Source organism: Eurypyga helias, unplaced genomic scaffold, assembly GCF_000690775.1.
Source record: "Eurypyga helias isolate BGI_N326 unplaced genomic scaffold, ASM69077v1 scaffold3037, whole genome shotgun sequence".
NCBI classification, from domain to species: domain Eukaryota; kingdom Metazoa; phylum Chordata; class Aves; order Eurypygiformes; family Eurypygidae; genus Eurypyga; species Eurypyga helias.
The window spans coordinates 20,728-37,166 of NW_010263503.1; the positions used below are offsets into that span (position 1 = coordinate 20,728).

The 16,439-nt window shown below is 44.2% G+C and overlaps 1 protein-coding gene across 1 annotated transcript in view; it reads right to left on the reverse strand.

Moving 5' to 3' along the window:
* Positions 1-15,865, reverse strand: part of AATF (apoptosis antagonizing transcription factor) — a gene marked incomplete at both ends in the record, with an annotated part of 34,713 nt that extends 18,848 nt beyond the window's left edge. The window contains 5 exons of the mRNA XM_010156050.1: positions 12,828-12,965; positions 13,616-14,032; positions 14,654-14,842; positions 14,994-15,072; positions 15,734-15,865. Of these exons, the coding sequence (XP_010154352.1) occupies positions 12,828-12,965; positions 13,616-14,032; positions 14,654-14,842; positions 14,994-15,072; positions 15,734-15,865 (955 nt within the window). The remainder of the gene's footprint in view (positions 1-12,827; positions 12,966-13,615; positions 14,033-14,653; positions 14,843-14,993; positions 15,073-15,733) is intronic.
* Positions 15,866-16,439: the final 574 nt, after the last annotated feature.

Genomic DNA, 16,439 nt, shown 5'->3' on the forward strand with positions numbered 1-16,439 from the left:
AACATCCCCCAGCTTCCCAGCCCAGCACACGAGGCAGGGTCAGCGACAGCGCTGCAAAAGCCGCTCTGAGCTGCCGTACGGAAAACCCTACCGACCCAACTTTGCAGGCACAGCCTACAGCCCTGTAACCCCAGTCTGCGTCTCTCACCCTTTCTCTCCTACTCCCTGCAGGCAGCTTTGCTGCATCTCTCTTACAATCTGCTCCTCAGTGTAAATATTTGGGTAGTATGTAAATATCTGTGGTAAATATTCTACTTTATATGGATATTAGTGTCACAATAGTACAAAAATTCTCAAAACTCTCTCCTTTTCCAGGAGATCCTTCTGCACATCCAGCCTGTGTTCTTTGAGGACAGGTGGCTCAGCACTGCCTTAAAAACAAAAGGAGCTGGATCCCTTTACAGCATTTCAGTATGAGTACGTAAAATCCCCAAAACAACCTCCCATACGTTGTGTGCGGGAGAGGCCAACTAACCCCGGGACAACACGTAACCCCTCCTTCCACCAAACCTCTTCTAAAGATGCCCTTTGGGAAAAAAAAAAGGACGCTGAGTGGGATCCATCTGCAGCTGCTCCAAGAGCACAGCAAACGTGGCTTGAATATAACTTCCAGCTTAAATGGGACTCGGAGTGTCTGTGGTGAGATGCTGACTTGTAAGAGTCACTTTTAAGAGTCCACGGGAGCCCCTTCATTTTGTGTACAGAAGTGAAAAAGTTGTTCCAGATCCAGCAGACAGCATATCAATCCACCAAGAAAGCTGGGAGCCAGTACCAGTAAATCAAAGTGTGCCTTTCTGTTAATACTCTCTCATACGTTCTCATTTTATACATCCCTTCACCCAGTCAGAAAGTAGCCCTCGAGTATTTAGCTCCATTCAGGGATAGCACTGCCATGTATCAAAGTGTCAGGGGACCCACCAGAGATGAAATCTGTCCTCCTGCTCTCAAACCACAAAAATCAATTTTGTCAATGCCAACGGTTACGGACAAACTGGCTGTGCCGCTGGTGTCCCCCCTCCGTGCGGGGCAGCTGCCGGCCGCAGGGTACCGACCCCACCAGCCCTCTCCACACGCAGAGGGCTCCGCCGCCACTGAAACCCAAGCACCGGGGACTTGGAGGCGTGATGGCTTCTGCGCTCACCCATCACCGTAAGCTCAGCATTTCCAGAGCAAGGCAGCTTCCTGCGCAGCAAAATCGCTGCGCTCTTTTTCGTGACCTCTAAAAATGGGGTCTCATTTCATCTTCCCAAGCAGCTGCGGAGAGCAGCAGCTGGTGTGGAGCAGCAGGGAGCGGAGACACGCAGAGACACTTTAAGTCAATGGAAAAAAGCCGGTGCCTCAAGGCCAGGCTTTCAGAGGTATGCCCAGAAAGCCAACCAGTGGGATTCCCAAAACTCTTCCACCAGGCAAGCTCCTCTCCACCTGACCCTGGTGCACCCATCCAGTCAATTCAGAGAACTACGGTCTGGGACAGAATCCTAAAAACTGGGGCAAGCCTCCCACGATTTTCACTCCATCGTGGTATGTTACAGTTGGACTCGATCTTAAAGGTCTTTTCCAACCTAAATGATTCTATGATTCCATGTTCGTGGCACTTTGCAGGGTGTGATGGGGCACTGCTGTGGCAGCGGTGCCTACACCACGGGGCCTGCCTGCTCCTGTGCACACACCGGATGCATCACAAACAGCAGCATCACTGCTGGGATGTACCAACATGAAAAAACCATGTGCACAGGCCACGGTGGAAATTCAGAGCCCACACCAATGTTGGAATTAACTGCTTTGTCCCCTCAATTAAATCTGAGGGTCTGGCATCACAGGATTATTGTCGGCATGCGAGCTTTTAATTTTCCATGTACCTCCACAGGCTGTAGGAAGTGCTCACACGGAAAAGGTGAAACAACGCTGGTGTTTGGACCAGGGTATGCAGAGCAAAAGCTGAGCTGCCAAGTATCGGAGAGTTCCCCCTGCCACCGCGTCACCCTGCCCGGAACAGGCACAGTGCCCAGCGCACTGGTCACATTATGCAAATAGAAGGGAGGAGAGGAATCAAACCTCTTGTTTTAATAGTTGCACATACATAATGAAAAGTATCTTTATCAGGTAGAGGCGTTTATCCCAACGTTCAGATGAAGAGGGCAAATTTTCACTCCTTTCAAACAACTGTGGGACAGGAGTTAAACGACAGGTCAAAATGGCACTCAATACGCCGGCCTGAGAACAATACTTCTCATTCAAATCCACAAGCCAGCCACTTGCACTAGTCATCCCCAGCAATTAATCCCCCAAGAAACACGTTTGATTAAATCTTTTCAAGCAAATCCTTTGCTTTGCTTTTGTTAGTTCACTTCTTGTCAACATCTATTAAAATATGCCTTTAATTCTCTCACAATCTTAAAAAACACCGATTCCACTGTCTTCAACTTTAATCAACTGTATGGCCGGCATTTTTCATTTCATAATAATGTGCTGTTTGGAATTCAAGAGGCAGGCTCAACATCAATCATTCGGCAAGAATTTTTCCACTGCAATAAATATGCAAATGAGGAAAGCCAGTCAGTCGTATTTCAGGCCCGACTTGCTAGTGTTTTAAAAAAGACACAAATTTATTAATTGCCGTTGGCCAGCGGAATCCTATTACTTTGGGCATTGATTACAAAGCTGTGTGAGTGATTATTGTGCAACTCGCAGGCTATCCAGGCATGAGGAAAAATTATTAAAGCAAGACAGAGATTATCAACTCAGAATAACAATAAGCCTTAACATTTTAGGCCTCTAACTTCTTCAACAAAGAATTACGCCAGAGCTCCAGTGAATCATAATTCTGAAGTCTGTCAGTATTACTTTTGGAGCTTGCTCTATATTCCTAACAGCAGAGCAACGTTACCAGCCAGGAAAAAGGCCGGGGGGGAATTCCTCCAGGTGTCGCATCTTAAACACGGGGCTTTGGACAACAGCTTTTCTGCCATTCCCGATGCCTAACTAACCGTAGGAACAACAATACGGTGCAACCAGGACTTCCACTATCTTCAGATTTGCACCCCGGTATGTCCTGGCGCCCCAAAACCAGGACAGCACAGAAATAAAAGGTTACTAGAAAGCGTTAAGGCAGAAGCTCCAAGAGCCAGCCTAGACAAAATTATAGGCTAGCTGCAAGCCCTTTGGCAGCAGGGAATGATGCAGTTCTTCAGAGGTGGTGTAGTTACGTACACATCTCTCACGGACTTCAGCCAAATTCCAGCACAAAGCACATGTATATCTGTCCAGGTTATTTTAGGAAATGATGGACTCGTTCCCTTCATGTTTCCCAAAATACTGAGTTTGTAGAATTTTTATCAAACGATGGTAGGAAAAAGGCCAGCATTTCTGCTGATTGCAATAAAAAGGTCTGCCCCATACCAAAGGCCCAATTTGCGGGTTCCATTGGAATGCAAATGACGCAAAGGCCTTTGCAGAAGGAAAAATCGTATTCCTTCAGCACAAAGGAGCCAAGGCTGCTAACCGCTTTCACACAAGCAGCTCAGCTGACTCCCAAAGAGTTACAGAACAGACTCAATTTAGCCCTTTCAGTCTAATATTCCTGCATTTGACAGTAAGGACAACAGGATCCGACACAGATGAGTTTGCTAAAAGTAAAGAAAATAACTAGATGCACCAACAGAATAAAAGGCTTAGTATTCAAGGATGTTATTAGTGGGGACTGGGGGAGGGGGAAAGCTGAGAAGGGAGAGAAAGAGAAACACTTCCAAGAAGTTCATGCTCTACTGATTCGCCTCGACCGTCATCTTTTGATATCAGCCCAAACCAGGGAGGGGACGGGGCTTGTAAAAATGAGATTTATAAAAACTGATGTTTTACATTACTGTAAATGTAAAGAGGCTGACAGCATGCCAGGCAGGAATCCCCAAGCACAAGAAAGGAAGAGGAAATGTGAAATTTCATCGTTATCTAGATATTAAGGCCAGAAGGGAACATTAGCCCATCCAGACTGACCTCCCCATATAATACCAGGCCATTAATTACATTTATCATGACAAGCACTGAGTTTCCATCTCAAGGTAACCAATTGCCAATTAATCCGAGTTAGCTGACATTTGCACATGCTTGTCTGGATGCTTCCCAGGCCTTTGTTTCCCCCGCATCTTGTTTGTGGAGTACACAGACTAACATGCACAAGTATTTAGCTAAACTCAATTTAATTAGCTATTAATTATCTTGGGAAACTCAAGTGTAGGCAAACCTATTTGATGTGCTTAAAGTGCGGTGTAATCATGTGGTCTGGAGTTTGGGTGTATCAGGTCAACAACTACGGACTCTTCCCAGCATTTCTGGCACTAGAATTTAAGACAGCTTTAAAATAAACCTCAAACACCGGTAGTGTCCAACACATATGGCTATGGAGATAACCTATAAAATGGGAGCATTTCAATTTTACCACGTCTATACAAGAGAAGCAGACAAAAATTCTGCTCAAAAAGACTAAATACCACAAGCTAAGAAGCCTTGGCACTCAGTGAGGAAGGTCAAGAGCATTTTTTCCTGAAGAAAAGCCTAAAACAGCAAGTTAAATACGTATCTTACGGTTCTCCACTATCTCCTACACAGGAGTTCGGAACAATTCACAGACAGTGACGACAAGCCATAAAATACTTTCCTAGTACCTCACACAGCCCAAATTCTGCACCTGCACAAAACCTCACAGCCCCCATTGCCCACCTAAACACGCGCCCAGCAACAACAGAGCTCCCAGAGACTCATGCCTTTGTCTAAAGCTTCTCGCTTCGCATCTCTCACGTACAGAATGGTCACCCATGAGCCCAGCACCCTATCATCCTCACTGACCTCAGTTCTTACCAAAAGCTCTCCAAGGCATAGGAACATTACAACAAAATTAAAAAAAAAAAAGGGTCTAATTCGTTCATTTTAGTTGAAAGAAAAGTCTTCATTAATGCCAACAGGCTTTGGCTCAGTCCCAAAAGAGAGTTCAACAGATTCTTCATCAGATCAGAGAGGAAAGGTGGAATCTGGGGACAGCTACATCCACCTCCATTCAGATCAAATTCAACCCTGCATGAATTGACAAGCACAATGTTTCTTGTATTCATAAAGTGTCGAGACTAACACAATTCAATTAAAATGAACTACCAGTTTTAAGTGGGCTAGATCCAATCACAATAATTTACACTCAGGCTTGAAACCCAGTTCTGCTGTCACACATTTGTGCAGGCTCCCAGTAAAATCTTCAAAGCAAGAATATATTTAAGTCCATGATCTCGCCTATCACCGATTAATCCTGTAACTGGAATGCCTCTGGAAACTGTGTAATCTGCCCGTGCCTCAGTTCCTCCCCCACTCCCCTGTGACACCCACCCTGCTCTGAATTAACGCATTATCATCTCCAGATGTATACAGGGATACATTTGAGTTTTAAAAGTGATTCATGAATAGAGATGATGACAAAATTACAACTGGAATTATTGGCAGTTGATTCCTGCCGGTTTCTCAGAAAAATCCCAAGGCCGTGTCAATGAAGCACATTTCACCTGACAGCTTTTCTGTAACCAGATGTGTAAAATGACAGCCCATGGAAGAATCATGACTTTGAATCATCCTGATAAAGCTGGATCACCTTACTTAGCAACAAAAATAAATGAAGCAAAAGACTTGTTGGAATTCACTGACAAAAACCGAAATCCCAAGCCTTGGGTCATAGGAGGTCTGGCAGATACACTGTGCAACAGCTTTCATCTCTCCTTGCTCTGCACAGTTTCTTAACAATGCATCAATTATTCCTAATTATTTTCATAATGAAAAGTTTAAGATTATTTAAAAGCAAACTGAAATCTAATAGCTATGTAAAGTTAGGTACAGTTATGCTTCTGTGAGGAGCAGGGAGCTGGACTTGATGATCCTTACGGGTCCCTTCCAACTCAAGATACTCTGATTCTCGGACAACCCAGTGCAGGTGAGGAGCAAGGCAGAGGGTGAGCCCATCAGACGGAGCACGCTGCTCAGATGGAGAGGAGGATGCCTTGCCAGACACATCCTCTCTTACAAGAAGTGAAACAGGTTCTCTGCTACCTAAATTGATCTGGATCTTATTCAAAGTTAGTCAGTGCTTCATCAGCTTCTCCGACATGATCTACCTGCATGTTGCACAGAATGTAGTTTGGGGTTTTTTTTTTAAAGATCAGGAAGCAGAGTAACAGAATCCAGCAAAAAAACTCTATTAAAAAGATACTGAGAACATACGAAAATACACTAAATAGATACTAAATAGAATCTTTCGCTCTGTCTTAAGTCCTTTTACAGCAAAACACACAAGAACTAACCCAGAAGAAAATAAAGACATTCAGTGTGAAGCATTCATACAGAAATGTTTAATATGCACGACTGTAAAACCAGAAGACACATGGCATCTTTGGAGGTCTCCTGCTGGCGATGAATGTAAGTGGGATTCTTAATCACATCCTTAAGAGGCCTTGTCCACAAACATGCTGCTCAGTCACAAACCAGATACTCGTCACAGAAGCAGTTAACCAACCTGCCCTACCGAGAGCCCAACGCAGGCAATTATTATAAAGGTCCCGGTAGCTCCAGGCGGAAGCACAATCCTTTACCAATGCACCCAGCACAAATGCTGCTAGTTCCACCCCAGAAACAGGGTCAGTCAAAGTGTTTGGGCTGGACTGTATAGGAACAAAAAGTCAACAGCTCCATTTCCCAAGGGCACTGAACACCCGGCGTTGCGCAGTCCCAGGCAAGTCCTGCTTTTAGCTCCACTTTTCAATAAAATGTAATTAAATAGCAACCACTGGCTAGCTGCACCTGAGACACAGAACACCTTAAGGGAATAACTAATCAATGTGAAACGTAAGTTATCCAGCAACTGACTCTGAGTTGAAGAAACTGGCTACAGTAAGATTATGAACAGCGAGCTGCTTCCTGAAACCTTCACAGGTACTTCACGCGCGCTTCCCTTGTTTCATCTTTCCACACCTGTCTTTTGAATAGAGTTTCTTCACTGCACCCCATTTGGATTTGAGGGACACATGCTCTAATATTCTGCCATCCAGACTCAGTATGGAGAAGGAAAGGCAGGACTGGGAACCAGTGTTCAGGCAGCAAGGGCCATTTCCCATTTCAAGGTGTGACTGCATCCCTAGAGCGGCCACGAAGAAGCACACTATCCGTAACACCGCACAGGCTGCAAGCAGGACTACAGGACCACTTTCAGAGTACAAAAAAGGACTGGTCTCCATCATTACATTTAACTTACTCCCAGGAGGCACAACAAGCTATTCCGCTGTCCTTGGGCCCCCGTGCAGCATGCTCACAGAGCGAGCAAGGCCGCGCGCTGCAGCATCAGCCAGCTGTGCGAACTGCAGCACTCTTCCACACTCCAGTATAAGCTCCCCTTTGTGTGAATTAGCCCAATGCAACAATTCCTCCAGAGGGATTTCAAAGGGGATGCTAAAGAAATGCTAAATGATGGGGGAAACAAGGTTTCTTCTGGATAACGAACCCTCCTTGAATACAGGGAATACAGAAATTGTGTCCTCCGCGTGGATGCAATGCCACTAGCTCATGGCCACAGAGAATGTCCATGGATGAGTCATCTGGAGCAGTGATCAGGAAAATAAGATCTAGTTGACTGCAGAGAATACAAGTTCAAGTTCAAACATCACTGTGAGTTGAGAAAAGATGCACAAATTTTAGCCGAATTTACAAAGCCATATACAATTTTGCATGTTAGTAGCAGACAAGGCACTGGGCTGGAGAGGTGAGGCCGCTGCCAGGCAGAGCTCACTGCTGCTGCTCCATTAACACAACAGCTCAGGCAGCTTTGGGGATAATGGCCTTGCAAGCACACTGGGCATCTCATTTGGGATTTTTATCTGATTCACTTTATTCAGGTTTATTTTCTTATTGATCACAAACCTTTGTATAACTTCTTCACAGCTCCAAGAAGTGTAAATAACAGTTAATATTTGTTGTCCCTACTTTTGTTCCTCCAGTGAGCAAATCCATTCTTACAGACCCTGCACATCCACCTGTTACCAAAAGCAGCATTTTCTCCATTTCTCCACAACTTGCCTTGAGATCACGCTGAAGACCAGAAATGTGGGATTCCAATATTTTCTCTTAATTCACTGACAGATCGAGTCAACGCAAAAGAAAACCCACAAAAATGTAGCCAGCAGTTTACATTTCAGGGACCTACAGAACTCCTGGAAAGTGAAAGCACATGCATACAAAAACGTATACAACCACTCGTCCGTTTAAAGTCCTGCAATCTCCATCAGCATCCTGCCTTCTGCAAGAGCCTCACCTGGGCTTCCGTATGTTTTTCACTCCTCATCTCACCAACTAAAAACTGAGAATAAGACATTCAGAGTATATAAAAGGTAGAATTCCCAGCTCTTTTTGTGAAGCACAAAGTACTAGTCACTGAAACATTCCCAGCCTGGTATTTTTAACTGGAACGACAAAGAGAACGTGACTGAAGTCACAGACAGTACTGGGAAGCCCAGCTACCCAGGGCACATACAACAGCTTCCAGCCTTTGTTGGTTGAGAGGTACCATTTCTTAACACTCCTGTTGCCCCCCTGCCCCCCAATCAGCTGGGGTTTTTGTCATTAAAACAAGATTTAACTTAACAAGCCCCAAACCTAGGACCGTTTAATTCCTGACACTGGATGTGGCTTCGCCAATGTTGCTCCCACCTCTTCTTTGGCTCTTTCTTGCCCTTGAGGTAATTTTTGGTGACATTTTCATGAGATCCACTTCTAACCTCCCTCCCTCTTGAAAACATACATAGAAATATGAATGGCAGGCATGCAATCTGTGCCAGACACAGCACAGAAACTTGCACCTTGCACTCTTTTTCTATGTAAATAATGCAAGGATCCTGCGGGAACATGCCAGGGATTGGAATTTTTAATTAATGGGTCTCTTTAATGTGCAAATCAGGAGCAGATTGCAAATTCTGACTTGCATTGATTATGAAAAACATTAATTGAACGTGCAAGACCCCAAACAGAGGCAACATCTCAAGCCCTGGACTAGACTGGAAGATACTGTGCAAGAGAATACAAATGTATCTTGGAGAAACAGACCACTCCAGGCAACAGCACCTTAGAAACGTAAGCTGCGGGAGTTCACGTGTGCAGTGCATTAAACATTAAACATCTGCACTGCATTCAGAGCCCAGCCACTGTGATTTCAGTATTAAAAACCACTCAGACTTTCTCCGTGGATGCAAAACAGGAATAAACATGAGCTCCAGGCCCACAGTTTGGTCTCCAATTTGTATGTAAAAAGGGTGACAGAAAAAAATCTGGAATATAATTAAAGATTAAAAAAAAAAAAAAACCAACACCCTGAAAGAAAAAAAGACAGTGCAAACAAAGCAATGCTGTCTCTTTAAACAGAAATTCATCCTATATAAATTATGGCCATAAACTTTTCCTGCAGTGCAGCCTAATTAATTCTTGTTCTATACACAAAGGGAAATACTGGGTGACAAATGGGTGTGAAGCCTGAAAGCTGCCAGGTCTGCAAAACATTTTCTACTTCAATTTATAAGCAATTTTGCAGTAAATCATCCACCAGAACCTGAGATCTCAGGAATCCAAGACTATCCAAGGCACGCTGTATCATTTAAAAAAAAAAAAATCATAAAAGATTACAAAAACCAGTAAATTAAATACCTGAAGTTTTGTAACCTTCAGTCTCAAAATTTGGAAAACAAGCACGACCTTACCACTTTCACTCAGATTCAGCTTTAAAACTGCAACTGCAGACAGCATTTCTGTCTCCTCTTTAACACAACTCTACTCAAACCCTTCAGGAATTTCGTGGCCACGACTAGCTGCATAGAGGGTTGTCACAAGAGGAAGATACCAAAGAGGCAAATACAGGAAGGACTGTTTCCTGTTTCAAAAAAATCATCCCTCCTGTGAGCACGGAGCAGAAATTTCAGGAGCAATGGGAGGACTTGGGAGGAATTACTGAAAGCCCTCTGGGGCACCTTCCAAAGAGGTGCGAGGGGCTTGTCCAGGACCTCAGAGAGAGCTGGGTGACGAGACCTCTCTGTGCCCTCAGCAGCCTGGATTTTGGCACCAGCTGCTTTGTGCAATTTCAAATCATTTTGTCCTATTCAATTAAGATGATGAAAGCATGCCAAATGTACTTCATGGATTTGGAAAGAAGTGTTGAGGCTTCCCTGAAGGGAGAGTATCACCCAGTCCAAAACAGTACAAATGTCACGATACCCCAAATCCTGTCCAAGTCTGAAGCACATCACGTACAATGGAACCACCTCAACATTCAAGATGTACAGAGTCCTGTCCCAAACTCATCTTTAAACGTTCTCATGCACAATTCTTCCAATTTTCCTGTCTGGGGAAAGGGATCCTACCCATAAGCTGGTGACACAACTGGGAAGAGAACTAGGGACTCAGGAAATGTTTACCCAGCCCACTACATCACTGTTCAGAAGTGACTAAAAATAGTTTATTTTTATAGAAGCCACTAAGCCACTTGATCAGCTAAAAACTAGGACTTTCATTGGAAGCTGACTTAAACAAGTGAGATTTTTCCTCCCCTCATAAATTAAGGTGCACCAATTAATGAACTTTAAATATATTATGATGTATATTTTCAGAAAGGACTTAGTTTCAGTTCTTGAAGAGACAGGTCACAGCCCTGTTCCCCCGGCAAAAGCTCCATGAGTGAAGATCTAACACAGCGCAGGCTGCCCACAGGGTAAAGCTGTTGGTCAGACACAAATCTCCCTCCCAGTGTCTAACACAGCAAAGTGAGAGTGAAACAGGTCTTTGTCACCTAACTACATCCCTAGTCCTACAGAAGATCTTCACGTATAAATTTACACCTTATTTCATGTTTGGCACTTTGTAACTTGTGGAAAAAGCAGCTTTGCAGAGCAGTTAAAGACAGCTGCCCTGGACAACAGTGCAGCTCAGCAAAAATCACTTTTTATTGCAACCTACTTTACTGCACAATTACAGGTTGTCTTTTTTAAAAAACAGAAATTCTAAAAAAGGGTTTAAATTTCATCCCCTAGAGAACACCAGAAAACACTAAACAAGTGTAGTACTACCAGAGTGTTCCTAAATTCATCACTTCGGTCTGCCAGTCTGAGCACCTCCTCTGCTAACTTCATCCGGGTCACCCAGCTTTATTTTCTTGCCATTTTCACAAAATACAGAACACGAACCCAGGTTATCAGGAACATCAGAGTACACTACTGCAGCTTTCCTGCCCAGATTATGAAAAGAGGGTGGGGAGGGAATCGCTGAGCAGTTACTGACAGCGATTTTCCCTCAGCGTTCCGGACAACTGAAAGATTAACCTCTCTGCTGTACTGTGTGCAGTATTATACTCCATGTTCCTGGATGTATTTTGCTTATGGGAAATACCAAAATGTCAACCATTGTTTCTGTTAAAGGTCTTTAATGATACTGCATTTTACACCTGTAATGAAACATGGTGCTCGGTGCAGTTTGTAATGCATCTCATTAAACACATTAATAACATGCATTTCACTGAAAGGTCAGCTTAGTATTGTTGGGAGTTTGCCTTTTTTCCTTAATCACTTCATTTAAAGCAGCAGAGCTAACTTTAAAATATGAAGTATCCCACCTGCTGTAACTCCAGATAAGCTGATTAGCTGACATGTTCAGATCAGGTATAAGCTGAAAAATGATAGTCAAAACTTGGCGTAGGGGCAAGATTCAGGTCAGGATTGATGATGGTGGAAGTTCCTAATCCAGTTTTAAGATGACCTGGGCCAGCCCAGGACAAAATTTCTCAATGCGCAGGTACGGCCAGTAGTAACGCTACTGGTCTTATCTTTATTATCCAAAACCACTGGAAGAATATCCTATGAAGTTCATTGATTTCTGACTACCAGGATTAGAAAAAAGAACAATCTGTGTATAAACATCATCACCTGTGTGGTTTTTGACAGAAAAGAGCAAACATGTCAGGGAGAAATGGACACCAACTAATATCTGGAGTAGACTGCATTTATTCCTAAGGATAAAATACCAGACACTTTATCTCACTGTGCATTTACCTTAAGGCCAGTAAATAGGTGTCTAATTCTAAAAATTAAATCGATTCACCACACACTGAAGTTGACTGTTTTGCACTTGCCAGCTGAGTGTGCACATTCCATTTGCCATACTGAAGAACCTACTACACATCAGATCAACATTATTAACTGTGATCCTAAAAAAATAAAAATATGAAGCAGCTCCAAGCTGAAAAGCTATTTGCTGCTGACTTAACAGCACAGGCCCTCTCTTCTGGGCTACATTACCCCTAGTCAGGGTAAATCTTTGCATTCACTGACCCAGCACAGAACTGGTACCCCAAGATGTCTCTGGACAAAGCAGCACCGCAACTCCGCACCGAACCGCAATAACCAAACCAACTATTTCTAAGATCCAGCATGAAAGTTACATTTGATAAGCAAACTTCAATCTCCACACTAACTAGAAATGGCAGCAGGACGCTAGCTGAGGCTTTCCAACGCCACCAGCAACACCAGACCACAAGCAGAGAGAACCCAGGCATATAGAAACGAGGGTGATACGAGATTTTTCCTTTGCCTGGGGCAGGAAACACTTTTTGTTTGTTTGCACAGTACCTAATTAACGACTGAGGCGATACAAACCAATAGCTAATACTACAGACACTCAAAGCCCGCACTTCCCCATTAACGCTTCCACACACAGGCAAAACATATTGGCTACAGCAGAGTCTACCCAAAGCAGAAAGATTGAAGAACTCTTACAGTTCTCGACAGCGTTGTCAAATGCTTGTCCACCTTTCTTTCTGAAGATTGGGTAAGTATCTGGCTGTGGAAGCCGGTTGACTGTTACGAGCGCCTTCTGCATCTTGATTCTCCCTTCCAACAGTTGATCCCACAGTGCTTCATAACAAAGAGAAAATAAAACAATTATTTAGCAAGCCAAAGCACCTACTCCTTGTGAAGGAGCTGCTGATTTAAGAGCACAGGCGCCCTCCTGCAGGCTGCAGGAGCAAAACTGGTTAGCGCAAACCTTTGCATTCACTGACCAAGCACAAAATTGGTACAAGGTGTCTCTGGACAAAGCAGCATCCCACCCTACGATCCTGACTGCAATTCAGTGATCCACAAAAAAAAAAAAAAATCATCCCTTTGCTTTACTGTTTGAAAGGACATTCTGAAAATGGAGGTTTGACAGTTTAATAGGACAGAAAGAAACTGCACCGGGCATTACATTTTGAAAAGAAACAATCAGCATCGCTGCACAACACTACCAGTGTAGGCGCCCCACCAATAGTATAAGTACCTTCAGTACTGGTTCAATTAAGCCAGTGGATAAATACTCGTTATAACATGAGATTTAGTACCAGCAGTGACACCAGTTTGTAGAGCAGTTTTGGCAGAACATTTGCAAATCACCAGGGTCGCTGTAGCATGCACATGCAGTATGCTAACAGCACGTTAACATGCTGAAGTGCTTCCTAACATGGCCAGTTTCTACAGTGTCTGCAAGGTGCAAGTCTTGTCAAAATACAAAGCAAACATGCACAAACCTAGCTGGTTCCTCACAGCTTTTCCTTTTTCTACTTCTTCAGCCTCTTGTCCTTTTGAGAAGGTCATCACCCCGCCATCATCTTCACTGTCTTTGGTTTCCTTTATATTGTCCTGGGTTTCACTCCCACATTCCTCCTCTTCACTTCCTTCTTCCATGCTGGAACCATCTTCATCTTCTCCTTCACTGCTTCCTACATCATCCATCCCCTCTGTAAATTTCTCAAAGTCTGCGATATTCTGGAAACTGAACTTTGGTGCCTTGGCCTTGACAGATGGCTCTGCCTCTTCATCGTCTTCCAAGTCATCCTCCTGGTCACTGCCAGCACTGCTGGGCTTCTCCTCTGTTTTAGGGCCTAAGCTGCCATTCTCTTCTGAATCTTCACTGCCACTGTACCATTCATCTAAGGCTTCTTCAGCTAATAATTGAAACAGAAAAAAGTTATTTACTCACCAGTAACACGTGCCACTTTGCAGTATGCACCAGCAATAGCTACAGGTTTGGGCTACTGGAGCTCCAAACTCCCTTTCATCGGTGTACGTTATTTTTCGTTTTGGATAAATAATGGAAACACCAGGCCATATTCACAAAAACATCTCAGCTCACGTTTTCTGCAGCAACGGTTAGTATCCATGGCTCAGTTTTCCCACGAAACAATGAAGTAAGCAAACAAGATGTCAAAATTTGCTATATGCAAAAATGAGAATCTGCACATACTTGGAGACCCTGAGACTTATTTGCTTAAAAATGGGAGCTGTTTCTTTTCCCTCGCACAATGTTCGGTCAGTGCACTGCACCTCACCTTACACTTCATCACATTCTTTCCTCCATCTGTAGAAGTGACCTCCTCTCAGACCAAAAAATACGGCCTGAATTTCAGGAAGGCACTTCAAGAAGATGTTCAACTTAACTGTAGCTGCTTATTGACCTGTAACAGGGACCTAAACTTTGTTATCTCAGTCCAGATGGCACTAGCTCAGTTAACATCAAACTCTGAGTAGTCCAATGAAAAGGGGAAAGAAGCAATGAGATTTCTTACCAGATCCTTCTTCAGACAGAGCATCTCCCCAGAGCTCTTCTTGCAAGGCTTTGCGAGATGTAGCTTTTCCACAGTACCTTTTATCAGCTTCCAAGAGAGAGACCGAAGCTTTTTTTCGTATATTACCCACGGGGAAAATGTCATCTGCAGTTTCATCCTCAAATTTGTCAATCACTTTAGCAACTGTAGCTGTGGGGAAAAAGGAGGAGGAAGGGATGTCTAAACTGAACTGAATTTCAGACTAGAAGAACTAGGTGCAGGAAGGAGCCATGAAGAACTCCTCATGCTCTGCAAACAAAAATACATTGCAAAGGTGAGCTGGATGGCAACATGGCCTCACCTAAGAGTCTGGCTTTCAGGCTCTGAGAGAGAGCAAGGCTCTCCCCTACCTGGTGAAGGCAAGCCAGGACGCTAATTTTCTGCAAAGGAGGAAAGGTGGGTGGGGAATCAAAGGCAGAGAAAAAGCCTCAGAGCTGGGTTTTGTGTAGCTCAGCACCAGTCCTGCCTAGAACCTACTGCATGAAGTAATACTTAAGATCTAGCAGAAGAGGGAGGACGGCTCCAAGGGCATTTCAGAAAACATCCTGTGACTTCTCTGCCAGAGGTGTTCTCCCACGTCAGTTAACCTCTGCAGAAGGAAGGGAAGTGTCAGGTGAACTAACTCCAAACCCCTGTCAGTACTCTGGAACTATCCATACACAGGTTTGGTACCACAGGGCCCACCTGCAGTGCAGAGATCGATGGTTATTAACAAACACCAAAAATCCTGCTGATTATTTTTCCGAATGAACATTGCCTACATTCACACCTGCCTCCCTGCCCCTTCTTTTCTTTAGAGAACCCACACAAAGCGCGAGCCAAACTAAGCCTACCCCAGCCCCTCCACAGAGGGTCTCATGAGAAGTGTAGATCTCTGGGCGGAGGACTCCGTAAAGCCCGCTAACAGACTGAATGAGAAAAACTGCAATTCTGGTGCCCTTTGGCCTCCTGCTACACATATGAGCCACATAAAAACATAAACATTTTAGAATGGCTAAACAGAAAAAATAATTTCTCTGTGGCTATTACCGTCTTTCATACCCATCTGCTCTCATACTCATCTGCTCGAGGACACCGGAAGGAGCAGTCCAGCAAAGAGAACACATCATACCAGTCCAGCAAAGAGAACACATCATACCACACTCCCTCATATTCATTCATGTGCAAGACACCCTTTATGCAAATTACAGGGTTAGCTTTGTTCAACCAATTGAGCGATCCAACCAGCTGAACATCGCTAAGTGCTCTTTTAATGTGTGTTTGGAAATGTTAATGTCTCACATACAGTGTTTACTGGGGGGAAGCAAAAAAAAAATCTCTTGCTCACAATCAAAGCAACAAGCTCAGGTGTAACTACAGTCACTCCCGCTACAAGTGGACCGCAAGATGCTCAGCACCGAGGAACTGGGCAAGAGTGGCAGATGCAGAACGGCCTTCTCCTTCCGGCCTTCTCAGTCTTGGCACCACTGAACTATTAAGTCTGAAACTAAATCATGACTACTAAAATGGGAAAACGCCTCTGCTGACTACGCTCATTTCCTCTATGGTTACTAAGACGTTGCTGATGATGTACTATTGCTCTCACATGCGCTTGTATAGAAGAACTAGGGTAGCTGGACTGGAGCCTAGTGCCTCCTAAAGCTTAACCGCTGTCAGTGTGTGGCTGTTCACTTGCTGTCTCAAGAGGTAAGTGCAGGCACTCTGCAGCAGACGTGCCCTAGTGATGGGTCCTGCCTCACAGCTTGGC